The sequence below is a fragment of the Hypomesus transpacificus genome, unplaced genomic scaffold, assembly GCF_021917145.1.
Source record: "Hypomesus transpacificus isolate Combined female unplaced genomic scaffold, fHypTra1 scaffold_31, whole genome shotgun sequence".
NCBI classification, from domain to species: Eukaryota; Metazoa; Chordata; class Actinopteri; order Osmeriformes; family Osmeridae; genus Hypomesus; species Hypomesus transpacificus.
In genome coordinates, this window is record NW_025813837.1 from 1,889,468 (window position 1) to 1,917,156 (window position 27,689).

Here is a 27,689-nt window from a genome sequence, read left to right on the forward strand (position 1 = left end):
AGGGGAAAAAATCAAATCCTGGCCCCAGGTCTTCCCTACATCTTGGTGGCAAATGTCGAGTATAGCTTGACTTAGCCCGGGTCTTGGTGGAAAGATTCAAGATTCAACATTGATGTTGGTATTTACATGAAAAAAAACTTTTAGGTCATTCTTTCTTAGTAAAAATTAGGACAACTGGACATACTCTGTAAATAGGCAATACAATTGGATGTAGCAATATTCAGAGTCCCTCCAATCTTTTAAAGTTTCATACCAAGATAAGCTACATGCTTGCATGGTAAAGTGATCTGCACCAACTATCGAATGAGACACACAACACAGGTCTAGATCCAGACACAACGTTTAATGCAATTATTTTTCTACAAGAAAATGAAAACAAATCACTAAGATTAGAAAACAATTTTTTTCATACAATGTCTTAACATTAAAGGCTAGAGCTATTACACAGGCAAGTGTAAAAAAGAAATACACATAATTAATATATAAAAAAACAAACATCTAATCCACGAGTGGAAGCTATCAGATGAGATATCAGATGTCTTAGACTTGGAGCATAAACAGAGCTGAGGGAGGGTCAAAGCAACTATTTGTACAACACAGAAAACGGAGGCACCAAGAACAAGGGAAACACAGTGGAAGGAAATAAAAAGTTGTCGTTCTTTTATCTTCATGTACGATACACAGAACAGTCATGGGGTTTCTGCGCTTTTAGAAGCATGTGAGGATGCGGGTGTGTGAACTGGGGGGTGAGGGGGGGGGGGGGGGGTGAGGGGGGGGCCTCAAGGTCATGAAGACGCTCTCTTCTCCTCGTAGGGAGACTCATAGACGTCCATGGGGGGGCAGGTGCACACCAGGTGCTGGTCGCCATAGATGTCATCAATCCTGGAGATGCTGGGCCAAAACTTGGTCTCTGGCCTCACAAAGGGCTTAGGGGTGGAAGGGAGGGAAGAGGTCATTGATCATATCCCAATATGTAAATACACATGTTGTGAGATGAAATCAAACGTGACATTAAATGTATGGAAAGACTAAAAGTCTAAAACAGTGTACAGTGGAAGATTCGTGCCGATTTGAAGTTGGTAACATTGACATGTGTGTGTGCACGTGTTGGGTGTTTGTGCCAGTGATTCAGGGACACTCACCAAGGGGAAGGCGGCAAATTCCCTGGAGTACGGTCTGTCCCAGGTGGAGGAGGAGATGCAGGCCAGGGAGTGAGGGGCCATCTGTGGATGTGTACACACACACACATACTTAGATGGCAGCTTCCATTGCCACTTTCCTAATGCAGGATTTCACACGGGATTGAAGCCTACCAAGTGATGGACTGGACACAAAGACACTTCAACCAAGACACACACACACACACCAACCAGGCCTGTCTGGTACCTTGAGGGGGTTAATACGCGAGTCCATCCTGCCTTCTTCGATTTCGGCTATTTCCTGTCTGATGCCCATGAGGGCGTCGCAATAGCGGTCCATCTCAGCCTTGTCCTCAGACTCTGTGGGCTCTATCATCAGGGTACCAGTCACTGGCCACGACATGGTGGGGGCGTGGAAGCCTGGGGGGGGGGGGGGGGGAAGAGTATTCTTTTATGTTAGAATGATAGGTTAGTATTCACACCTGCGTCTCTCATTTGAATGTTGGAATATTTTGGGTTGACTACTGGACCGTGGACATCTCAGAAAATCCTACTCTTTGTACATTCATTGCTACTCTATATCTAATGTATACTGTGTTCATGACAACTATTAGGTGACCTCACCATAATCCTGCAGCCTTTTGGCCACATCCACTGCTTCTATGTTGGCCGTCTTCTTAAACGGTCTCACGTCCAAAATGAACTCATGAGCCACAAACCCTGTGGATCCAAACAATGACATCAGTTTATTTTCAAGTTAGTATTAAAAAAAAATAGAAGGTAAACTGAGTGGAATAACGCTTCCAGGGGAAACATGTCTGACCTTTCCTGCCCTTGAACAGGATCTTGTAGTGGTTCTCCAGCCTCTTTGCCATGTAGTTGGCGTTGAGGATGGCCACTTCTGTGGCATGGACCAGCCCCTTGGATCCCATCATCTAAACAGGAGCAGCAACACCCGTTTAAACACATCCAAAAGACCCCAACACAGACCACCTTGACTGTAATCAGACTTTCCCCCTCCAGTTACTTCAGTCTTCCAACAGGAAGGACCAACTATTTCCTGAACTGGCCACCTGTCTGAAGACAAGATGAGGCGTCTCCTGATCTTGCTTACCTTGATGTATGCCCAGGAGATGGGCAGGATGGCACTGGAGCCCCAGGGGGCAGCACTGATGGTGCCCAGGGATCTGCTTGTGTTACCAGACTGCATGTTGACCACAGGGTGGCTGGGAAGGAATGGGGACAAATGCTCCTTCCTGGTAACACACATACACATGAGCATTTTAGTATTGTAACGAATGCTAGCATTAAGAATGTTTATTTTCTGTATGATGGGAGTCTTATGGACTCAAAGACAAGGTTTATGTTCTGGGATGTGTAGAACGCTGTAGAACTGAACACATTCCTGGAAAAAATCTACAATAAACGTTCCACCGTGCTAGTGCAGACAAAACAAACATTTGAATCACAACAACGATATCCCCTGCCTCATACAGTTCAGGATGAGGACACTTACACCCCAATAGGTCCCATCCCTGGTCCTCCACCCCCATGAGGAATGCAGAAGGTCTTGTGGAGGTTCAGGTGAGACACATCTGAACCGTAGTCTCCAGGACGACACAAACCCACCTGTAAAGGGCAGAGCAGAGTGAGAGGAAAGTGAACACCTGGTGACATCCAGTAAAAAAACTGCCAACTGTTAGCTTCTTGCCCCTCAACATCTTTGTGAGGATTTGTCTGTATTTTAGGGTATTCCAAGCCAAAAAGAGATAGCAAAATCAAGCCGCACAGGGCAAAATCAGGTCTGGGTAGGTTTCCTTGATGTCTAATTACCCTCCACTATGGACAAATAAGGAACATTTTTCCCATGATTTGGCCAAGGATGTGGAGGAGTACTGTGAATAACATGAAACAAAGTTCCCTTCCAAGGTTCACACTCCTTGTATCAGGCAAGACACGCCTACACACACACTATCAGCCAGGAGGAGAGACAGAGCACAGGAGGAGGACATGGAGGTGGGGGCCGTAGATTGTCTGCCATTGGTGGAAGGAGGCCTGAGGTCATAACTGTTATCTACATATTTCAAACTTCAGCAATTCAAAGGTCACTGTCCTTCTGCACTCCCATGGTACAGGAGGCCCACGTTAGACAGTAGTGCTACAAGACAACTTTATAACTTCTATGGATGGCTGCCAAAGGTTTTTCACTGACCACTCGTCATCTTGACATTGAAAGGCTGTACTTGGCGGAGGGGGGGGGGGGGGGGGGGGGGTGGGAGGTGCAATTTGAGTGCAATTTGTGAAGAGGGTGACCCTCATTTTGCATGTTGTCGTGTTTTTACAAGCCGGTCCAATCACGGTCCTGGAGAGCCCCAGATCTCAAGGTGTTCAATCCAACCGGGATCCAGCAAACCGAATTCTAACAATCAGTTGGTTGACAGGAAACAAAAACGAGAAATCCTTTCAGTTCTCACCTGGGCGTTCATGTTGGCACCGTCCAGGTAGACCTGCCCACCGTTCTGGTGGATGAGGTCACAGACGTCACTGATACTCTCCTCAAACACGCCGAAGGTGGAGGGGTATGTCACCATCATGGCCGCCAGATTGGCCTTGTGTTTGTCCACCTGAGATTAGGGCAACACGGCACAGATTACGAGACGCCAAAACCCTGGGTAGAATGTAAAGAATCCACCTCAATGAACGTTATCATACATAATCACAATCAAAGACATTGTCCACGAGAATGGCATGCTTAAATATCCAATAGGTGAATTGCTTTTTGATGTAGATTGTATTGAAATGTGTCTTACCAAAGCCTTTAGGTGTGCCATGTCAATGTTGCCGTCCTTGTCCACCTCTACAACCTGGACCTTCATGCCCGCCATCTGAGCACTGGCTGGGTTGGTGCCATGGGCAGACTTGGGGATCAGACAAACCTAACGGAAGCAGAACATGAAGAATATTCGCTCCTAACAATCATCATTTCTTCTCATTCATGTGGACTGTCTTGGAGCCAGCGAACCGTTGCATGGCAAAAAACGTGTTGAAACGGCTTATTTGCAAGTCATTGACAGATTTTACACCTTATTAGGGAGATGTGTTCCTGGTAGCATTGCCACACAAGGCAACAGAGGAAAGACTTGTGTGTCCACGATAGGTCACGTTTACATAGCCAGCACTTTCCACAGTGACTTGTTCCCAAAGTTTTAAAAATCACCAAATATGGAATCTTGAAATGAAATGACCTTCAGAAAGACTACGGCGGCTTCGCTTTTATTTGCACAACCTCTCACAGTTTGGACCTTGGCTGTTTCCATGCATCATGCCACAATCGAAGATGTGCTTATAAGGGAGTTGTTAAAAGAAAACAAAAAAAATGCTAGAACAGGAAAGCTCCTTGAACAAGCAATCTAATCTCTGGTGTTGTCTATCACATTCCTATCTCCACATGTGCTCGAGCCACCGACATGCAGCACAATGACACTCAGGTGGTGCTGTTAAACTTTGCCAGAGTAATATACATAACATGTATCACTGTTCCCATAGAATTACTTTCTTTTCTTAGCTGTCTGACATCTTCCATGTCAATCATTGCCAGCTTTACAACTCATTTCAGCAGATATGAATAGTAGCTGATATGAATAATAGCTGACTGGAGCGTTTAAGAAACCATTTATTCTTGTTATTCTACAGGATGGAACTTACTGTTCGGTGGGTTTCTCCTTTTGAGTTCAGATAGGCTTTTATGGCTGCCAGCCCGGCATACTCCCCCTGAGCACCACTGGAAAACAAAGTTGAGAGTATTAAATAAAAGTCCTGCCTCAGCAATCAAGCCTACAAGGAGTAAAGGTCAGTCTGTAGGCTTTACGAATAGATATATACATGTTAATACTCTATAAATACAATCTTTTCAGATAAATATGACACTCTTGTAACTCACTGTTCATTAGCCTATCACTGCCAATAAGTAATAGGGAACTTCTGGTTCCCTGCTACATGTTCCAAGACAGTGATCTGGAACATTGATCTCCTACCAAAGGACAACACCTAGGGGCCTATTAACCCCCCCCCCCCCCCCCCCCCCCCCCCCCCCAGAGGCAGGAGAACCCCCTGGGGAGCTCCTAGCAAGGTTCCCTACTCTTTTTCTTTACCTTGAGCTGTATACATCCGTTTTTTGTGTGTTGACATATATTGGGCTTTAAGCCCTTTGTAAAACTGCCCCAAAAAAAGGCTATTCAAATACAACTTGATTGAATGCAATCAAACCAAGGAGTAATACGTTGTCTGTTGCATATCATGAAATATTCTCCAGGGAATTGGGGCCAGTGATCGTCGTGGGAGGATAGGTGGAAGCGGTCTTGCCTGTTGGGTTGAAAGGAGATGTTGTCATAGCCTGTGATCTCACACAGGTCCCTCTCCAGCTGCCTGAAGAGCTGTTGATACCCCTCGGCCTGATCCAGGGGCACAAACGGATGCACGTTGGCAAACTCCTTCCAGGTGATGGGCTGAGAAGAGAGAGAGAGAGAAAATAGAGAGAAGAGAGAGAGAAGAGAGAGACAAAAGTGAGGAGAAGGAAAGAGAGGGGAAAGAATGGGTTAGAAGATGGAGGGCAAAATTCTGAAAACTCATGGCCCAAAACCCTTTTACCTACAAAGATATGGCTATGGATATATTATCCGATATAAAATGTAAATAAATAAAGTCCAGCCATAAACCTAATGAACTCACCATCAGCTCTGAAGAACTGTTTAGCTTCATGGTGCATGAGCCCTTGAATAGAAACAAAGTCATGTTTTTCAAATCAAATCCATTTTCATTTGTATAGGCTTCTCTACATGCAATGTCACAGAGACTTCCGTTGATGCCCACAGATTAGGGACTCTTTGGCCCCGTTATCTGGCCTTATCTGCAGTGTGACAGACTCACCAGTGGGATCATGCTGTGAACCAGGGAGATGTCCTTGTTCTCCAGGCGCTTCATATAGCGCACAATGTTGGTCTCAGAGTGATAGCTGTTATGGGACACACAGAAATAGATGTCACCTTTGGACTCCAAATCTCGGTTCTTTAATCACCAAAATGATTAAGTATCAGTGTCTATTTGACGTGCATTGGTTGTGTCACGATTAGGGTGCAGCACAACGTCGAAAAGGCTTTCACAGTCCTTGAATTATTATACATTTAGAAGAAACTGTCACCCAAAGCGACTTACACACAAGTGCATACTAGGAAGTCCAGCAGATAATCAAGGATCAGAAGTGTAATATCGTAAGATCAGATGAATGGCCACACTGAAACTGGTGTCTGGCCAACAGGCCATGACATCTTCATAGACGTTATCGCATCTAAAATCACAGCCTGCTCTTTGCAAACTGCCGCTTGCTACGGTTAGGAAAAGGAGGTAGCGTAGCATGGCATGGACGAACCTGTTGAACACGGTGTGCGAGAGGTACTTGCTGGTCCTCTTGAAAGGACTTCCCATGATGCCCTTCACCCTCTCTCCCATCTTCTCAGCAATCAGCTCCTGAAAAGCGGGATACATAGATACATTTACATGTAATATAATGTGTCATGTCCATTTAAAATACACTTTTTATCCAATGCAATGTACAAGCGACTGGACATTTAAACCTGAAACGTTTTGATCTGCATTCAAATGCTATAACACTGAGCTATCCATATCCTTATACATACAAATATTTGAAATCATATTCTGAATCATATTTTATAATATTGTATTGGGAATGTTCACAGGTCGTGATCTCATAATTGTGTGGCGTGTCAAAACCTACAGCTGAAGATTCGCATCCAAAGACCCAGAGCAGGTCGTCCAGATCCCTCTCGGTCACAGTCTCATCCAGAGACACACCCAGCTGTCACGAGAAAAAAAAACACAGGTCACCTCCACGGCTCCACCAGCCCCTCCCCTCCCCCCTCCACTGCTCTGAGGGAAACACCAGACAGTCTACACACACATTCTAGCTTCTGTGCCTGTGTATGTATATTATAACCTGACAAAGAGCACAATCATTCCCTGATCCTAGTCACCAGGTTACATTTGATTTATTTAGCAGACACTTTTATCCAAGTGGTCCGGAGAATTGACAACACAGCAGAAGATCAAGCATAAGGAAGTGAAGGGGACACGTGTCCCTATGGCGAAAAACGTGCGTGTCTACGTTAGCGGCGCCTCACCACTCCCTCGCTGAACACCCGCAGGTTGATCTCCCGCTGGACCGCCCTCTCCAGGATGTCCTTGGCCGCCACGCTGCAGTTGATCTTCAGCGTGTCGAAGAACATGTCGCTGTGCAGTCTGTGTCCCGCCCGCCTCAGACCTGATTCACATGGGAGACGAACAAGAAATGACGAGAAATTAAAACACTGCTCTGAAAATATTCATTGTATTATTTTTGCGCAATTCTGGTCCTTGATTTTTCCGATTCGTCTACTTTCTATAGACATCGTTAATAAAATCGCTTTGGATAAAAGTGTCTGCCAAATGAATAAGCTGATGAGAGGTGATCCATGCTTAGGTCAGGTTTCAGGGTTTTATATCCATCTACCTTCGGCCAGTATGAGGGCAGCATTGTGAGTCCTCTCTGCGATGTGTTTCAGACCCTTGGGCCCATGGTACACCCCATACATGGCGGCCATATTGGCCAGAAGTGCCTGAAAGAGACGCAACAAGAGAGCATCTGGTAAACTGATCAAATCAGTCAGTTCACTTATTTTCATTGTTGAATACAAAATACCCCTTAACAGGCATCTTGTCCTGTATCTCGGGTGTTAAGTGTGGTGGTACCTGAGCAGTACAGATGTTGCTGGTCGCCTTGTCTCTGCGGATGTGCTGCTCCCTGGTCTGCAGGGCCAGGCGATACACCTCCTTACCTGCTGCATCCCTGCAGGACGACCACAAAACAACCCAATACATCAATCACCTCCATGCCCGAGTCACGTTTCCGACACGTTTTTTCCCCCATTAGAAGCCACATGCGTTCCCAATGGGAAGAGCACTGGCAGGAACGTTTCAGTCAGTCGATACCGTCAATCCCAGGCCAAGAAAGGCCGCTGGCGTTCTCACCTGGTGACTCCGACCATTCTGCCGGGCATCATCCTGACCAGGCTGTCCCTGACGGAGAAGAAGGCAGCGTGGGGGCCACCGTAGCAGAGCGGGACGCCGAACCTCTGGGAGCTGCCCAGGGTGATGTCCACGCCAAACTCCCCAGGTGGACGCAGTACGCAGAGGGCCAGTAGGTCCGTGGCGCAGCAGGCTAGGGCCTAAACAAGGGGGGGTCAAAGGTTTAGCCCTCCCTCTTGAAAACTGGGATACCAAAACCGTTGACCGAAAATATACTCCCCCCCCAAAAATTACATGAGGCACTGCCACCATTTTGTATGTCTATTATTTTATTTTTTACCTCAGCTTAGTCACTACATTCATAGGTAATGTTGCGTTTTAAACAGTCCTCCTTCTTACCCCTCCCTTGTGAGCACGGTCCACTAAAGAGGTGAAGTCCTCCACCCTCCCGTCGGTATCTGGGTACTGGAACAACACTCCGCTCACATCCTTCCCACTGAAGTCCATCTCGTGAGGCAGCTTCAGCTCAGTCTTCACTCCGATGTAACTGCCAGTGAACAAGAAGAGGTGGCGTCAGAGACATTGGTGAATGAGTGAAGCCCTTATGGAGAATGGAGCAATATTCATTTTTATATTTTATGAACAATGGTAATCATTGTGTTTTTGTTTTGTTGCATACTTGGCTCTGGTCTGCACCACTGCAATGGTCTGAGGGTGGCAACGTGGGTCGATGTAAAACGTCCTTCTCTTGTTCTGTCTGTGGGGAGTGTGCAGGAAGAAATGAGTCACCTTCATCCTCCTTATGGTTAAGAGGTGACAAACATGTTATGGTCAGCAGTAGCACTTGAGAACCAGCGGGTTAGCTACCTGTGGCAGAGCTGCATGGCCTCTGCTGCAGCTGTGCCTTCATCCAGGAGGGAGGCGTTGGCCACTGCCATGCCGGTTATGTCGCAGATCATGGTCTGGTAGTTGAGCAGAGACTCCAGGCGACCCTGAGCAACCTCAGGCTGATAGGGAGTGTACTGGGTCACCCTGGTCAGACAAGGACACAGACAGACACACTTAAACATCAGAAATGAACCGTGCAGGTCATTGACGAATCATGGGACTTGAGGGATGGCGAGTTTGGGGATAATACAAGCCCTAAAACGCTCAAAGAAGTTCGTTATTTTACTTGGGATACGTCTTAATTCTCTGCTTGGCTGGAACTGGATAAAAATGAATCACAAGATCCTGCACATGAGGAGGTTAATCAATTCAGGACAAATCTAAACGAGGCACTTGAGATTCAGTCACAAGTTTGACAATTAACAGCAAGCTATTCTGCAGTACAGAAATTGCTAAAATGACCAGCAGAACCCTTTCAATTGGCCGACAATGCAACTGCAGAAGTGGCTAAAAACTGCTGACTATTCACGTGAGAGTCTTCTGTGTGACTTTGTATCTGTCTCGGCAGTGGTTAAGTTCTCCTTGCTGTGAGTGTGTGAGATCTATTCTGTACAAATAATAAATGTACTTAAAGCATATGCTTTCATCTAATAAAGTTCAAGGGGGATATGAACCTGCGATCCATTGACCTGCAGTCAAATGCTTTAACCCCTGAGCTATACCTATTGTATCCCCTGTTCTAGCAAGTATACTCACCATCCTGAGTTCTCCAGCAGGTTTCTCTGTATAGGGGGCGGTACAGAGCAGTTGTAGTAGCCCATCCCAATGTAAGACCTCCACACTGCGTTCTTAGACGCAATCTTCTGAAGAGACTCCAGAATTTCATTCTCACCTACAGAAACAATACATAATTTACACAAAACATAAAAAGCATATGTGCAAAATTTAAGAGTTCTTCTAAATTCTGAGAGACTGTCAGTGTTTAGTCGAGGTTAATTCTGTCTGCTGTGTATTATTGTGGCGAGGAAGAATGTACATTGTCTATCCATTTCTCAAATGCAGTTTGTGACATGATAAATATTAACAAATATTTCTGGACTTGTTTCTGATAAATGGTTATTCAGCCCAATTTCTCTCTGCTGGAAGAAAGTTCTGCCAATGCAAACCGAGGCACTGAGATTCCTCAGGCGTTTCTTTGCTGCTTAGCAACTCACTCGGCAAGGAATGGACAATACAACTAGTTGGAAACAAGGGTCTATGTTCAACAAGGGAGGTCTTCACGTCAGTTATGGTAGATGGTAGACAATGAACCCCTTTTGCAGTGCTTAAAATGACTGACGGCACAGACTGTGGAAAATGATCCTTTAGGTTTCAAAACAAACTTGCCGATTTAGACCCAGGGAGTAAGACGGGGTATATCTGAAAAATGTAACTTTCAATCAAAAACAGGTGAACTGATGCTAATCTGAGTCCACACAGAATCAGAGCTGGAACATGCTTCACTGGTGGAGACAGTTTTCCCAGGGTCCCCGAGTTTCTCAGAGCAAAAAGAAAAGCCTGATTCAGAGCCATCCAGCACATCTATTGTTGAGTGGAGAATCCCTCACTGGCTTAGCTAACCAAACCCCTCCAGAGCTGAACAAGCAAAAACTAGTGTGACCTCTCCAGTCCAGTCCAGAGCTCGTTATACATGATGGAGCTTGATCTCTGAACTCACTGTCCACAGGAGGCACTCCGTCTCCTGCCAGGCCATGGTTATAAACAAGAACATTTACTTAATTGGTCTGCTTGGTCAAATAAAATAACTTTTGTCACAGAGGCAGGTGAACTGAAGTTGGTATTGAAAGAAAACCAAGCCTCTGGGATCCATTCAACTTACAAGTAACTCTGAATCGCCTTTTAAGCTTCTTGGATCAAGCAATTGTTATGAAATGCAACATCTCAAAAAAATACTTGAGTGTGCTGTGGTTCCTGAGGTATTTTATTTTATATTACACCTGCCCAATATGACAGTAGAGTAAGTAAGCGGCGTAAACACTAAGGGGATTCACTTCATTCCTGTTCAGTCAGGGCCAGTGTGCTTAACATAAAGGTATACAAATATTGTTTACATGATAAATAGGATGAGTTAGGCATGATAAAACTTGCTGCAAGATACATGATCAAATCTGTACAACCGTTTACAGAACATGGGTAAATGTTTATAGGAGGAAGGTACAAGTAGGAGTAGTATTTGTGTACATAACAAATATGTATTGTTGTTAGCAAACAAACTAATTATTATTTTGTAATTGATTAACTAGTAATTCTCAAACGATGTCATGTATGTAAGCTATAGAAAAACGAACTTCAAGAGGTAGGCTAATTCAATTTAAGTAACCTACAATAAAAACGTATTTATCTTCCTTTACAGCCTAAAAACTCCTGTGTTTGTTTAATTATTTTCTTATTTCCATCGTTTTCCCCTCCCTCTACAGAACCTGTTTTATTACACATTATGTCTTGCTTTTCTCGGGCATGTCTGTCTGTATTGTTCAGCGTTATGTCAGAACTACGCTTCGCAAGTGTTTTGGGGACAATAAAACCATCAGTGATTGTAAAACGTTTTAAAGGTCCTTCACTTTGCTTAAAGTGCTTTAAAACACAATTGACTACCATTCAATGCAAAACGTAACCAAATAAAAAATTGTAATATGAAAGCCCTTTCATCAGCAAAATTGCAAATTTTACGAATATCGTGTGGCACGTTTGAACATTTCATTCGACTGTGATGTAATGTTAACGCTATAACCAGATTGAACTGGACTTGAGACAGGAGCTCAAGGCTGAACTTTACACTCCAATTGCCATCCTATTAGCATCGGCTTCCCAACAGGAGATTGGTGCTGCTCGTTGAGTTTCGCAAAAACAACTCCAAATATGTTCAAAGGAAGACTTAACGAGGAGCGCTTCAGTATGGCACACAATGGAAGAGCAACCTACATTTCAGCCATGGTGTGGCTTGATTTACGCCCGTATCATGGCAAAAACCAACCAATGCACAGAATAAGATAACATTATTTTACACAAAATAGAGGCTGATACATTTAAGAAATCAATGTTATGGACTAGGCTACATAGATAAATGGGTAGATTTCGAACACATTTATACTGAGGACGGATTTTTTTAATAATGACCTTGTGAAAAAGAAACTTACAAAGTGGATCATCCATTTTCATACTTTTCTGAATACGGATGGACGCCGGAACTGTATTTTCTATCAACTGAGCGATGGACTGGAAAGAGAAAATAGGGTAGTTATTAAAATGACAAAAATATTTAAAGTTTCCCCCTTTCTGTCATACCATACTTTGCACATCTTACATTAACAATTAAAAAAACAATTATGATTCTGATGACACTGGTTATAAACAAAGAACAGCTATTTACTATACATTATGAAAATGTTTGGGCACATTACCTCAAGTCCCAGGGTATCCAGCATCTCTCTTTTCTCTTTGTCACCTGGACCAATATGTCTTTCGGCAAAATCATCATGTCTTGGCAGAAGTCTTTCAATCTGTCGGGAAGAAGTGAAAGCTGCAGATGTCCGTAGACCCCGAACTGTTGAGGAGGCAGCATGATTTTGGCTTCTACACAACAGAAGTTTTCCAAATGCGTGGCTTTTACCACTTAAACGTCTGCAATGTGCATGGGGATTCACCGACTTGGCGAAGATGATTCCCCAAGATTTTGCACAGCTTTGCATCTTGAGATCCCTATATGAACTGTTTAGAAAGGAATCCTTCCCCCTGCTCTCAAATGAATCACCCCGACACTGATGTGAATTCTCCACAATACTCTGACAACTACTTAAACCGCTGAGTTTATTCACCGCCCAGTTGCATAAGAACTGACCAATCGATAAGTGAGATGTCGCTGACGCTCTGACGAGCCCCACTCAAACAGCTGCATAACTTTCTCACGTGGCCTCTATGTGTTAAACTGAGGAACAACACTGTTAGAGAATAGCCATAAGGATCGAGTGTATTAAACTAATGTGAAAGGACAATTAAATCATCATTATAGAAGCAATATTATCGATAGCTCTGCCAAGTGATATGATAGGCCACTAAGAATTGGACAAGAAGACTGAGTAACAAAAACAGTAAGATCCTCGATTATCAAGAAAAATAGTTGAAATCTAAAGGAGTGAACGTCTTTTACATGAGCTTTGATTCATGTTCATCCCTTTCACATCGACTTATTAAAGTAATGTCTCTTGTAACAAGAAACAGGGTGATATGGCTCCACCTACAGTAGACCTCCAAACACTTTGTTCTACCTAGGCAGTCACCTATTCTCTGAAATAAATGAATAGGCTACAAACCTTTTGATTGGTCATCAAACAATATTGCATAATAACCCCGGACTAGAATTCACACATACACGAGGAATTTAGATAGTACTTCGGAAATGTGCTCCTTTGAAATGTGTAAGAGTGGGTGTTGTAGGCTCTTACTGAATTAAACATACATACCTAGGTGAAGTCCTATCTTGCATGCTCACAATTGTACAAACCCCTTAAAGTCACTTAACATGGTCATGATACACACATTGGGGTATACTAATAGGTAAATTGTATTGTTGCTATACAGGTAGATTGATTCAATCTCTAAATTCCTGCAATGCTTTGCTTTCTTATCAGCAACCAACAGGAATCATTTTCATGCTAGTCACACGTGGAATGTCTGATAACAGTTACTGTCCGAGTAGGAAAAACAAATACTGGTCTCAATCTATATAAACCTATGTGCTCCCTCAAGTCAACGCATTCTTCACACACATCTCTAATATGGAACCCATACACTGGCTGTTTGAGCAGCATCCATTTCTGATGTATCAAGTATTTTCAGTTCCCTTTGCATTTCTATTCTACGGTTTGTCCAGAGAGGGATATCTGTCCTTGGCAAACAGGTCTGTATGTTCCCCTATCTATCCTTGATCTAATATAGCATGCTATCAAACGGACACAATGAAGCTGAATGTGGATGACATTGGCAGGCATGTGTTCCTGGCGTTGGGTGGATGCGCCCTGGCTGTCGTCAGTATGGGAGTGTACAGCCTGCTTTTGTTTGCTTCCACCGGGGTATTCCTGCTTCTGGTGTGTTCACTAAGCCCTGCACACGTCCATCCATGGGTGTTTGGAGTGCAGATGTCCTGGCAAACCCTCTGGCACCTTTACATGCAGTACCGAGAATACTATCTCAACGAGACCACTCATGTCAGGTACTATTCTTCATGTCATATCGACGGTGCTATATTCGCTTGGAAATATATATATTTTGGATTGTACTTGATAAGTTTCCCATCGTACATTGTAATACCACTTGTATTCGTCCAATAGGGCAATACAAAAGCATTATTGAAGTTACAAATGACTGGAATCATGCAACTTAATCCGTGATGAATCTGCATGATTGTTTGCCCTCTCAGGTTTCTCTTATCGGTGTCCTCTCTGATGTTAATAACTCAGAGAATGAGCTCAGTGTCTGTGGACGTTCAGGAAGGCAGAGTCAGGATGTCATCTCGGCCAGCACCCCTGGGCAGGCCCTGGGCTCTCCTCCCCCTCCTCAGCTACATGTTTAACTTCACAACCCTGCTTGGTGGACCCTTACAATCCTACCATCAGTTTGTGTGTTGTGTGGAACAGATTGACCGCAGCCCACCTCCACACCCTCTGCGAGTGGTCTTCTTGAAGGGTGTTCAGGTCTTCTCACTGGAATGCCTCAGAAGCTTTCTAACTCGTGTCCTCAGAGCCGGTGCTGGAGAGCTACCACGCTGCAGTGTTCTGGGTGGTGTCGTGTGGGCCTGGGGACTGGCATTAGCACTGAGGACCAGGTACTATTCACACTGGAAGGTTAGCGAGTGCCTTAATAACGCAGCCGGATTTGGCTTCAGGGGAATCGGCACCGAAAACGTCCTAACTTCGTGGAGCGGGCTGTCAGACGGAAACGTCTTGACCACAGAGATGTCTTGTAGGGTGTCTGTGTTTGCACGACAGTGGAATGCTACCACCGCTGCCTGGCTACGTCGGCAAGTTTTCGACCGATGTAGAACTTCCCCTATAATGATGACATTTGGCTTTTCAATACTGTGGCATGGTCTGCACCCAGGCCAGTTTGTTGGATTTCTGATCTGGGCTTCTGCAGTGAAAGCAGATCACCAGATACACCCGCACTTAAAGACTAGGCTTACGTCAACTTGGAGAAAATTGGGGTACGCTGGGCTGGGTTGGATGCACACTCAAATTGTGATTACATGTGTTGTTATTGCTGTTGAGCTTCGAAGCTTTTCTTCTTTGAGATTGCTCTATGTGACATACATTGGTGTTTTTCCCTTTCTTTTCATATTGCTCTATATCGGGGGAAATGCCGTTGATTCACTTATAGTATTTTATGGGCAGCTACTTGATTAACGACCACATACTGTAGATGTACGCCTAACATGACGTAATTTAGGATGACTATCGAAAGTAAATATTGAGAAAAAAACATTGAATTTGTAAATTAAAAACTATTGCTCTGACTGAGCTTTATTCAGTGGCTATACACTTTGTTGTCATGTATATCATAAATAGGTCATGCACCAGAAATAAATAACTGTAGAGCCTTCTGCACAATTGGCTGTGTTCATTGTAGTTACTCATTTTGCAATAATGTCTCTCTTCTTTCTTTCCACAAATTGCCAGCGACTATTCCCAGAAACAGCAGCAGTCCAAGGTTTCTGTTTGACACAAATTTCTTCCAGCAGTCCTCTGGTTTGTTGATGTCCAGTGTGTAAATCTGTATGAAAAAGAGAAAAATGCACAAAACTATCATTTGAAAGTTTATACATTGAACATTTTACATTTAGCCTTCCTTGTGCATACAGTGCAGTCCTGCCATTAACATCTTTTAAAGGAAACTCATAATTACGTTGACGTACTGCATATAACATCATGTCTCCTACCTGGTGAGTGAGGTGAATGGCTACTGTGGAGAGTACAGCGTAGTAAGGTAGAGTCTGGTCAGCATTGACTCCAGCCATTACCAGCCCTGACATCATGGCCACCATGAAGCCACTCAACCATGGCTTGGTTTGTTCCTGAAACCTCAACGCAGTGGACTTCACCCCTATTTTGATGTCATCATCTTTGTCCTGGTTACAAGAGATAATAGAATGACTCAAAACGGGTAGCCTTATGTTAACTGTGTATTGTTAGCAATTAGTGTCCTATTAGTGTCAAGAATGAAACATATCCTGCATAGCACAGCTTGGAATGTTAACGTTCCAAAGTAGCTACATGTTAACAGCATGTTAACAGCATGCTAACAGCATGCTAACAGCATGCTAACAGCATGCTAACAGCATGCTAACAGGCTGACTGCTTCAGTCACCTGGTGGGCATAAATGGTGTCGTAAATCAGCGTCCACATCACTCCTGAGAAGTACAGGGGCAAGCACACTGACCAATCACAGGCGCCGGTCACAGCTGACCAACCAAGGAGTGCTCCCCAGTTGAACGTCAGTCCTGGTGCAAAAGAAAACACAACACAATAGGGACAAAGCCCCAAAGTCCCATTGTAAAGGGGAGCGCCGTTACTTGATAACAATAGCAAACAAGGCAGGCAGAGACATACCCAGTACCAGCTGTGGCCAGTAGGTGATCCTCTTCATCAGTGGATAGGTTAGGACCAGAGAAAGGGAAGCTACCCCTAGGGCTATGCTGCAAATGACAGAATAAGGACAGTAAGAGTGTCAATCCATGAACAAGGAGGTTACAATGTATCTGCTGAAACCACTTAGGCTGCAAAACTGCCTCTTTTTCTATTTGCGCTGTACTGTCAATTTGAAGGAAAAACTAGTGTATTCATATATCCGATGCTATGATCCAAAGCAACCGATGGTACAGGGGGGATTTAAACCTTCAAACCTCTTGTCTGCAGTCAAGTGCTATACCCTTGCAAAAACACTCGCAAAAAGGCCAAGTGCACTTGTTAGTGGGACTGGAGTACCTGTAGTAATTGAGGCAGAGCAGGACTCCTAGCGCCAAAGAGAGCTGCCCTCCCAGGAAGACCAGAGCCTGAAACTGAGAGACCTGACCAGAGGCGATGGGTCGAGTAGCCGTCCTGGACACCTGTATGCACCAAAAACATGGACCACATCAAATGGCTTCAAAAATAAACTCACTTTTCCATATGAATTGTGTATTGTGGGAAGTTGCAAGTCTGATAACAACAGTATAACAACCAGAAGGTTGAGATATAGTAGGTACTGTTTTTGTAATACTGTTAGTGTAACAAATACAGTGGGTGATTTGCTGTGTATATGTAACCTTTTTGTCAAAATCCTTGTCCCACATGTCGTTGATGGTGCAGCCAGCTCCTCTCATTAGCAGAGCGCCGGTGCCGAACAAGGTGAGCAGGCCCAGATGAGGGAGGCACCCTGGGTCCGCGGCCAGACCAATGCTCCATGTACAAGGCAGGTACAACAGCCATGTTCCTACAATACACAGCCATTTCACAGACACTGAATGTTAGTTCAAGCACAGCTTACAGTAAGCATGTATTAACACAAGAATAAGTCATGATATGAATAGACTTCCAAGATATTCCACCCAATCGTTTTCTTTAAGCCTAGTACCTCACAGAAGACAATGCCACATTATGTTTACACACTGTTCAGACTTACTACGTGGCTTACTGACCAATTGGCTTATCAAGGCGCATTAATCGGAGGTATGGCTGCACAGCTGCTGGAGCAGAGTTTACAATCCCAGCAGCTGAAAAGCTGAACTGTCTTTTCCCACATGGTGCAGTGTCCCATCTGGTCAAGGGATGTAACCACGACCGCTGGCTGTGAAAGACTCGTTTCAAAACGCTTGTATCCAAATGTGAAGACAAGTCAGTCTTTTTATCTTTCTTAAGGAAACTGGAAGACAGGGCAGGTAGATAGGACTGGCAGCTTTCATAGTGTATCCTTCTCAGGGTGTTGAATGTGAGCCGAGTGGCAAACCGAACAGGGTTCATCTCTCTCTTGCTCCACGGTCAGTCATGCCCTGAAACACAAAGCATTGAAACATGGTGTTCGCTTATTGGTTAACAAATAATGTGCTTTGTCATGAAGGACTCACAAACAAAAGGAAAGCGTTGCATGCTCAGGACATTTCTTTGGTGCTTCACGTGAACAATTAAATGAACGAACGTATGACACTCACTGGCACATCGTGCCGACACAAGAAGAGTATTTCAAGGCTAACCTGTGTCCCTCACATTGTAGGAATAGCGGCTTGTCTGAGACAGTATCAAAAAACACAAACTTATGTTCAAGCTTGTGAAATAAAGACTGCCTAAATGCAGGGAGTTTGTGGAGGCTACGGTCAGTGTGAATAAGTGGATTTGCATTAGTGACAGAAGCAAAATCGTTCAGAAAGGCATACCTTATACTCGATAATTTCCTGTTACAATGACAGTGGTACGTGAGGTAAAATGTTCCGTCGGGAACCGTCATACAATTTGGTGTCCTGCCACTGCCGCCCCACGTGTGGTTAATCATAACAGTCGTCATGGTTTGGATTTTATACATGGAAAATCTATTGGACACTTGAAAAAGGATTTGCAATAAAACAACAATAAAAATGCAGATATTTGTGATACGGTCAAACGTAATAAACCCATTCATGTAGTCACTAGGCACTTGTTTGAGGAATTTCTTTGTGCACCCCCCTACCTTGTCCCCGGCTTTGCTTGAACTGAATGCGAGCGGAAGGCACACGAGCTTGCATGGTAGTCGCGGGAAAGATGGCGAACATTTACGAAGCTGTCCTCTGCTAAAATGCTTCTCATAACATTGTCTGAAGCTTATTGATGGTCGAAATTGTGTGAGTATACACTTTAAGTAAGGTTACATGCATATTGCATATCACATTATATATCTCGGACAAACGAGCTCATGAGCAAACTAGCTATATGTTAGCCTACTACTGTAGAATAGGTTTTGAGGTGGGTCACTAGAAAACGAGGTTCGGATGCCTTTCCAGTGTCCCCTGGCTTTTCTCAGAAGGAGTAGCTCATTAACATGACGGACGATTTTAAAGCACACATTTCTAAACCCATAAACACTCCTTTTTGTATCTTGGAATGATTCCTGTATGGAGCTAACTAAATCATCGACATCTTGCAGTGTGATTATGTTTAGATCTGGATCTAGCGTTAGTATTAACAGCAAACATATTCCAAATCGAAAGACACCAAGGGTCAGTCATCCTGCATTTAACAATTTAAGAGCGAAAGACATGTTGAGGTTTATCTTGGGTATATTGTGCATATAATCAGCTGTATTACTTTCAGGTTTGTTCCACCATGGTTGTATTCTACAATGTATTAATTACTGTATATGTTCTAGGTGTTTCCTGTGTGATTGCATTCCTTTGTGCTTTTTGCAATGGAAAAAGGTATAACAAATTGTATTTTGCCTTTACATTACTTGTCATACAGTAATTTTGATTAATTGACTGACTCACTGTTTTGTCCCTCAGAATCCAGACATGCTCACAAGTTTGAACAAATGACTACCAATCAACGTGACTCTCAGCAACTCAAATCTCAAGTTCAGTCATTCCAGTGCAATTACTGCATCCTCATCTTCAAATCTAAGCAGTTCCTTCACGAGCATGTAAGTAAGGTGCATGGCTTTAACGTGGATGTACCCCAGGGTGTGGTTGACTCCACCCCCCTCAAGACTGGCACCAAATCATCTTCCAGCCCCTCCCCATCAGACTATTCGGAGGACCATTTTTCTTGCAGATACTGTGTGTTCACATCTTACAGGTGGACTGAACTAGTCAACCATGAAAAAAACTATCACAAATCAGGGCAAAAAAGCCTTGTCAAAACCCAAGCAAAGGCCACTGTCCGGAAGAATGCGGTCAACACACTTGGAGTATCTCCGTCCAAACTTGGAGAAAAGGGAAGGCTGAATTCGTCATATTCCATGTTTACCTCAAAAAACAACCTCTCCCATTCATCGTTGAAGGATCTGGAACAACACAAAGGTTCCTCAGGAACTACCTTTTCAATCAGTCCAAGTCAATCCACACCGAAGTCCTCACAAAGTAAATTGAAGTTGCCTAACCGGGATAGTGATGTACAAGCCGTAATGGAGAGTGACTCTAAGGCCAGACACTGCTGCCTGTCCTGCAGCTTCACTTCATCTTCATTTACAGACCTTCGTAATCATCAACAACAGAAACACGGTCAAACAACCACACTGTGGCCCAGTCTTGGCTCCTCGCCGACTAATCTACAGAATTGTAAACCTGAAATGGCTGATGGTTCGGTAGGGTCAGCGACTAAGACCACTGCTAAGAGATCTCATGGTGGCAGTTCTTTATTTCCGGCCAAGAAGAAGTGCAAGCTTGATACGAGAAAACATGAAAGTACAGTTATCAAGACGAAGGTGTCAAGGGGCTCTGATTTTAACGGCGAAGTTAGTGAGGATGAAGAGGCAAATGTAGGAGCAAAAATGGTCGACCATCCCGACTCTGCAAATGGTGAGAGTTCTGACGAATCAGAGAGACTTTACTGTTGCAAACACTGTGATTACAGTCACAAGTTCTCCCGTGGTATTAGCTGCCATTATCAGAGAATGCACCCATTCGTCAGGTTTACCTTTAAGTATATACTTGATCAAAATGACAGTAGTGCTACCTATAGGTGCTTGGAGTGTCCTATTGATTTCACAACTGTGGACGGCCTCAAAGAACACTATGGTGCTCAACACCCAGAAGCTCCTGATGTATTCATGCAGAGATCAGATCAGCTCGATCTGGTGTTCAAGTGCTTCCTTTGCACCTATACCTCTCCCAAAAGTTCGTTCTTGAAAATCCATTACAGAAGAGAGCACGCAATGGAGGAAACGAACAATCCATTGATGTTCTATAGTTACACTGCCGGTAATCCACAAACGAAGCCTTCTCAATCCCCAATATCCACAGGAACATCTAGCCCAAACAGTGCAATATCCCGTGAGAGAGTGCAGGCACAGCACATTGACCCAAGCAGAACCTCACCCCTCAAAAGTCCTGTCTCAAAGGGAGTGGACAAGGAAATACACCGCTGCAAGTATTGTTCTTACAGTAATACGTCTGTTGTTGCTATGGTTGTCCACTACCAGAAAAAACATCCAAATTCAGGAGCAACAATCGAACAAATCAAACAGCAAGCAGCTGCGTCTACTCCAACACCTGAAAAATCACCTCACGTATCGCCTCTTAAACCTCCAAAGCCATCTTTGGACACATCTGATGATGCACCAAAGGACCTCCAGAAGATGTATTTCTGTCAGGTGTGCAACTACAGCCACCCAACGGTGAAGGGGGTTTTTGTTCATCAAAAGAAAAAACATCATGAACTTAGGGCAACTGCTTTACAAATCCACATTTATTCCGCGGAGGTCCAAAGTCATTCAAAGAAGTCCCAGCTTTTAGCAAAATTCTCCCCACAAAAAGGCTCCACATCCCCTGACTCTAAAATTCAGAGCGGGTTTGAAGACATGTTTTTCTGCCAGCTGTGCAACTATGGACATCATGCTGTCAGGGGGGTTCTTAACCATCAAAGGATGAGGCACAAAGATGTCGTAGTAAATACTGAAAACGTTCTCAGGCATACTGCAATGCTTCGTGAGAAATCACAAACAACTGATGGAGAAAGCTCACCAAACGTTTTCGCTTTGCCTCTTCCCATTGTGCAGAAAGGGACAGATCAAATGCTGTTCTGCCAGTTTTGCAACTTTTCTCACTCAAAAGTGAAAATTATTGCTAACCATCAATTTAGGAAACACTCTATACCTAAGCCATCAGCTCAGGAAATAAACAGATATACTGCTATGGTTTATGAAAAACTGGAGAAGACACAGCTGGAAGATACAGACTTGTCTAAACCCTCTGTCAAAAAGCTGTCAGATCTTAGGTCCTTAAAGTGTGGCACATGCCTTTACACTACTCCGCACCTGTATCTTTTGAAGAGGCACATGATGAACAAACACAGGATAAAAACCACAATAGCAGAGGTTGTACGTTCAGCTTGGCTAGATGGCCTGTTGGAGCCAGGTTATCACTGTCAGTGGTGTGTTTATTCAAACCCTGATGCCCGAAAAGTGCAGCAGCATTACCAGAAGTGTCACCCCCTTTGCGGTGGCTTTAGTCTTGACCACATAACTTTAGATTTATATGCTGGTAATCAGGCTTCTTCTCAGGCTTCTCCATCTACAAATGTGTCACCGGACTCAGAAAACATAATGGAAGACCAGCACACGCCTCAGAAGGCCACCCGGGGAGGCACAAAGACGGCGCCCTCGCCGAAACCTGGCGGAAAAACTGCAAAAGTCTATCCCTGTCGTGCTTGCCCCTTTAAAGGTTCTTCTATTGCAAGTGTCAAACGCCATTACCGTGCCGTCCACCCATGGTCCGTAAAAGAAGATGGCTCCGTCCTCGATGTCATCACTAGTCGGCAGCCGGGCGAACTGAAGCACTACCTCGGAGATGTGCACAACGAGATGCCTGGTTCCTTTGAGAGTTACCAGAAGCCAGTTGAAGACAGTGAAGAACTGGCAGAAGGTATTTCTGGGGACTCATCTCATGATACCTCGGCGTCTATAAGAATGTTCAAGTGTGCTGTCTGTTCCACGTATTTCAACACGCATCACGGTCTGATGACTCATTGTGGGAAAAAACATCCCGACTACAAACCTGAAAGGGAAACGGAAAAAGAACTTGGAGTAAGCGTGCGAACCTCTGTCTACAGGTGTGAGGTGTGTTCGTATGTGAATACACGTTGTCACGGTGTTCTCACTCACTGTCAGATGAAGCACCCTTCCTTCAAAGCCAGGGCGGGGAGACTTCAAACTAAAATTGTTCAGTTTCCCAACGTGCAACAATGTGTAAGGAAAAGATCAGGAAGGGTAACATTACAGGGCTACTTGTGCAAGTTGTGTCCAGTCACCCATGCCTCTTTGAAGAAGTTGAAAGTTCACAATGAAACCCATCGCCACAGTACTGCCTCGACAAAGCTCAAAACAGTCAAAACGGCCCATGTCATCAAAAAACAATTGCTCTCCAAATACAGAACCACCCAGGGCTCCATTGGCACTTCCAGGGGTTCCAAAAGGAGGTGTCACCGCTGCGCGTTTACCTGCACTACAATGAAGCACCTTGCTAGCCACATTAACAGTAGCCACAGTTGCACGCCAGAGCATACATACACATGCTGTGTGTGCTCGTATTCATCTGTGGTGCCTGTATACCTCGCAAACCACTACAGAAGGATGCACGGTCCAGATGCATACAGGACCTTCTTTGCGGCAACACACATGAGCTTGATGCAAAAGCAGATTTCAGATGTTTGCCCATCACCTACACCAGAAGGCCAGGCGTCTTTGGGGAAAGCATCCGCCAACCCTCTCGCGAAATTGTACAGTGACGACGACCTGGATTTCCATTGTACGTCGAGACGACCTGCGGCTAACAGTGCACAGGAGCGCTCCACGAAGAATATGACGAAGAATCGAACCAAGAAAAGAAGCATCAGAAAATTATTTGTGAAATCATCTGGGAAAGGTCGAATCAAATGCAAGAAGTGCACCAAGTACTTTCACTCAGCGTTGTTGCTCAGCATCCATTACACCAATTTTCACTCCAACGTCTTCAAGCAGGACTTCACCATTCTGTCAAACACTGCAGAAACAGACTTACAGTTATACCGTTGTGGACACTGTAACGTGAAAATCCAAGGCAACCGAAAGCTCTCTAAACATCTCGACCATCACGCCGAGGTTTTGGCACGGACAAAGTTGAAGCCTGCAGAGGTAAGGGATGTTGCTAAGATTTTGTGTTCATGACTTGTTTACTTGTCAGTACCTTAGAATTACAACCGTGTGCCCTATTGTAACCATTGTACGTTTCTTTATTCTTAATTTTTTTAATCCCTCAGTCTGAAAGCCCAGAACTGCCTGAGCTCTTGACCATACAGGAGTTGTCTCGCTGGAACGTGACGCAGGTGGAAACGATCACGTTAAAGATGAGTCCTGAGCCATCCCTTTCTGGAACTTCGGATTCGGTGGACCTTAACAAGGGAACTGACGAAGCAGAGGGTTTCCCCTGCATCCAGTGTGGTCGAGCTTTCATGTCTCTGAAAGGTTTGCGATCACATGAGCGAAGCCATGCTGCCATAGCTTCTCTCAAGCGAACGGGCACGATGCCTAAGCACATGTAAGAGGACAGACAATATTAACTGTACTGTATCATATTCTGTGTATCACATAAATTGAGCCTTTCAGCACTTTCAACATAACTCAGTGGTGACATGTTTGACCATCTTGTCCAGAATTGAAGAGAATATAATTTATCGACCCGGGACCATCAAGCAGTTTCACTGTGGGCTGTGTGGGTATAAAACCAACTTGGTCATCCTCTTGAGGAACCACCTGTCTAAGAAACATGAAGGTGAGAACCTCGTATCAACACAATAACATGAACATGCTTTGTCATCTGCCTTGAAACTCAACTTGTTTCAAATTCGGTGTTGATATACATTTGGCAGTTGAAAAATACGAAACTATTGCCTTATGTCAAGTAAAATATGTTCTTGTTTTCCAGCTGCTGATGTGACTGAGTACTCAGTTAAGGACCCTGACAACCCCACAACCTGCGAAAAGGACGCAGAAAACAACCTGAGGGCGAGTGAAGAAGCCCTAGACCCCACAGGACCTCAGAAGGGTGACGTCATACAGGAACATTCCTCCACACAGAGTAAGTGATCCTATTTCATGAGTTTGATACTTACCAACAACAACAAAAATGCTCTCCCCTCTGAACTGTGTAATACTTTTCTTCCATAGAACGTGGATACTCGGAGCCCCCACATGTACAGCGCCAGTTGAATCACTACAAGAATATAGCCAAGAGAAAACACCCTGCTGCAGACGTTCCACAAGCTTCAAGGGCCTTTTACGATGGCTTATATCATTGCGAGTTCTGCAACTTCACCTCGGAGCACATATCAAGCGTACGTCGACACTACCTAAATCGACACAATGGCAAACGGCTCCTCAAATGCAAGGACTGCTCCTTCTTCACAGGTTTACGGTAAGGGTTCGTTTTTCCATTTCCCCCCTCCAAGATCTATGTGAAATGACATTGTCTAAAGTGTATCATTTGAATTGAATAGAGCCTAAAGTGATTTGGGTACACTTGAGGGTATATTTGAATGGCTGTAAGGTAATGCTTCGTTTTTGTTTGCTGTCTTTAGGAAGAGGTTTGACATGCACATCGATGCAGGCGGTTCTAGCTGCTTGGCAGAAGCTGCGTTGATGGACCTGCGTTGTCCTTTCTGCCTGTACCACACCAAAAACAAAAACAACATGATTGACCACATTATATTGCATCGAGGTGGGTTATTTTGTATCATGTTCTGTCGTAAATAATCATGGCAGTTAAGGACCTACTGACTTGTGGTCTTTCTGTCACACCCTAACCAAAGAGCATTCACTTATTTTCTTTGTCCAATTACAGAGGAGCGTATGGTTCCCATAGAGGTGCGTAGGCCACAGTTGTCCCAGTACCTGAAGGATGTTGTTTTTCGCTGTCATAAGTGCACATTCTCGAGCGCCAGCGACGAGAATCTGCGTGAGCACATGCTCAAGCATGACGACATCAAACCTTACAAGTGCCGCTTGTGCTTCTTCGACTGTTCCCAGCTGAGTGGGCTGGAGGCCCACCTCTGTGACAAGCATCAGGTTAGGAGAAGGCCGTTTCTATCTATTTTGGGTGGCCAGATTTCAAATTAAGTGATTTTTCCCGAGTGTTATGACTATTCACAGTCTGTTGTTCGCTCTCATAGGTGGTAAGGAACCATGAGTTGGTGGGACAGGTCAGTCTGGAGCAACTAGAGACCAAGCTAAATGGGAAAGAGAAAGGAAAATCCAACATGGAGCCGTGGGATAAAGAGGAAGAAGATCATGGGACAACCCTCAAGCATGACAAACAAGGAGAAGAAAGTGACGATTCAAACCTTGAGCAACCGTCTGCCATGGAGGTAGAGAATCTAGCAAAACACACAGAGGAGGAGGACAAGGATATGGAGGGACGAGATGAAATGGAGGAGAAACTTCCGGAACCTACTAGATTACATGGGACACCATGGCAGGTGAAAGCAGAGGATACGACGGACCCTAACGAGGGACAGCTGGATCAGAAACCAGGCACAGATATGAAACACGGTGTCGTAGCAGAAGCAGACAAAAAGCCAGAGAACACTGCAGGCCCAAACATGGTACACCACGAGAAGCATGAAAGAACTGACATTGAACAAAACAGTGAATCACATGAAATGCTAGGACAGGAAGGCCAGTTTAGGGCAAACTGTCAAAAGACAGGACAGTTCCATGGGTTGACGATGGATAGAAAGTCTGAAGGTGGGCTCATACATCAGGGTCAAGGGTTGACTGAAGAGAATGGTCAAATACAGCATATAAAAGTTACAGAGAACAAAGACTTATTAGAGGAGTCATTTGTGGACTGTAAAGAGGTGTATAAAGAGAAAAACAAGGGAGAACTAGCCGATCAATATGGTGAGATGCCAATCCTGGAGAATGTCTACATCAAACAAGAAGAATACAACAGTCAAGATGAGAGGCTGGATGACGTAGTGGTGAAACAGGATAAATCAAAGTGCAATAAAACGGAGGAACAGGGGTGCGAAGAGGGTTCCCTTCCGGAAGAACCAGATGAGAGGGCTGAGAATCTGGAACTTTCAAAGGAGGGACTCCAAAAGGAAAATTATGTTGTTTCTGCACCTCAAGGTAAGCTTAAATTTGGAAACAATCAACAATTTCCTTTTCTGCAGTTTATTTTTGTCACTAATCTTCTTGCCATTTGTCTGTTTTGTGTAGATTCCTGCACATTCCTAAAGAGCAGCCAATTGACCAGCAATGTCAAGTCGTTTTCCTGCAAGCTCTGTGGCCGGACCCTCTCCAACAGCACTGAATTTGAGCGTCATGTCATGCGCCATGGAATGTAACAGCCTGTTACTGCGACTGTAGTGAATGTGTGAACATACAGATGTTAATTTGAAAGTGTGATACATTGTCATACCTTGACATTGTGGGTGAATGGTGTCATTTACATTTGTTTAATACTGTATCCACTGCTTACAATATGTTTGTAAATGCACAAGTATATTGCAAAGGACTAATGTGTTTAATTTTACTGCACACGTGTAAATGATGTCTGTTTTAAAGTTAATTGGCAGTTTTTTAAAGCTTGCACGTAAGTATGTTTAAACTGGTTGTCTTTTAATGTGTTTTGTAATAAATTATTTTATACTACACCTTTGTTTTTTCTTCGACATAAGTTCTGTGACTAACTCCCTGTGTGTAATGTAAATGTTGTGATTACAAGATCGGAAATTAAGAGTGTCGTATACATCCGCGCATGTTCAAAAACTACATGATTGTAATAGTGCCAAAGTTGTATAAAGAAATACGCATTGATTGTGTTTATGAGTCTC

The 27,689-nt window shown here is 44.2% G+C and overlaps 4 protein-coding genes across 5 annotated transcripts; 2 read left to right on the top strand and 2 right to left on the bottom strand.

Moving 5' to 3' along the window:
- Positions 1-324: 324 nt before the first annotated feature.
- gldc (glycine dehydrogenase (decarboxylating)) lies at positions 325-12,950 on the bottom strand. The gene is made up of 25 exons (XM_047015818.1): positions 12,566-12,950; positions 12,302-12,380; positions 9,861-9,996; positions 9,084-9,248; positions 8,896-8,973; positions 8,616-8,763; positions 8,220-8,416; positions 7,941-8,037; positions 7,702-7,807; positions 7,334-7,473; positions 6,931-7,011; positions 6,565-6,662; positions 6,066-6,150; positions 5,868-5,909; positions 5,502-5,644; positions 4,845-4,920; positions 3,950-4,075; positions 3,614-3,763; positions 2,656-2,768; positions 2,254-2,395; positions 1,963-2,074; positions 1,764-1,859; positions 1,387-1,559; positions 1,143-1,223; positions 325-926 (listed from the first exon to the last, which is right to left on the bottom strand). The coding sequence occupies exons 1-25, from the start codon at positions 12,851-12,853 to the stop codon at positions 786-788; spliced, it is 3,093 nt and encodes a 1,030-aa protein (XP_046871774.1). The 5' UTR covers positions 12,854-12,950; the 3' UTR covers positions 325-785.
- Positions 12,951-13,939: 989 nt separating this feature from the next.
- Positions 13,940-15,641, top strand: mboat4 (membrane bound O-acyltransferase domain containing 4). Its single transcript, XM_047015866.1, has 3 exons — positions 13,940-14,061; positions 14,149-14,373; positions 14,581-15,641. The coding sequence occupies exons 1-3, from the start codon at positions 13,940-13,942 to the stop codon at positions 15,560-15,562; spliced, it is 1,329 nt and encodes a 442-aa protein (XP_046871822.1). The 3' UTR covers positions 15,563-15,641.
- Positions 15,642-15,651: 10 nt separating this feature from the next.
- Positions 15,652-18,663, bottom strand: coq2 (coenzyme Q2 4-hydroxybenzoate polyprenyltransferase). Of its 2 annotated transcripts, none has more exons than XM_047015868.1 (8): positions 18,566-18,663; positions 17,834-18,184; positions 17,462-17,628; positions 17,142-17,263; positions 16,767-16,852; positions 16,524-16,657; positions 16,096-16,284; positions 15,652-15,929 (listed from the first exon to the last, which is right to left on the bottom strand). In XM_047015868.1, exons 2-8 carry the CDS (start codon positions 18,153-18,155, stop codon positions 15,786-15,788), a joined length of 1,164 nt encoding a protein of 387 aa, XP_046871824.1. In that variant the 5' UTR covers positions 18,156-18,184; positions 18,566-18,663; the 3' UTR covers positions 15,652-15,785. The 2 variants fall into 2 exon arrangements, with proteins under 2 accessions (XP_046871824.1, XP_046871825.1); XM_047015869.1 differs by lacking the exon at positions 18,566-18,663 and adding an exon at positions 18,386-18,562.
- A 131-nt stretch (positions 18,664-18,794) lies between these two features.
- Positions 18,795-27,508, top strand: LOC124464001 (zinc finger protein 462-like). Its single transcript, XM_047015865.1, has 11 exons — positions 18,795-19,006; positions 19,531-19,579; positions 19,664-23,988; positions 24,114-24,391; positions 24,507-24,625; positions 24,779-24,931; positions 25,021-25,267; positions 25,431-25,570; positions 25,694-25,917; positions 26,022-26,982; positions 27,073-27,508. The coding sequence occupies exons 2-11, from the start codon at positions 19,570-19,572 to the stop codon at positions 27,198-27,200; spliced, it is 6,585 nt and encodes a 2,194-aa protein (XP_046871821.1). The 5' UTR covers positions 18,795-19,006; positions 19,531-19,569; the 3' UTR covers positions 27,201-27,508.
- The last annotated feature ends 181 nt before the right edge of the window (positions 27,509-27,689 follow it).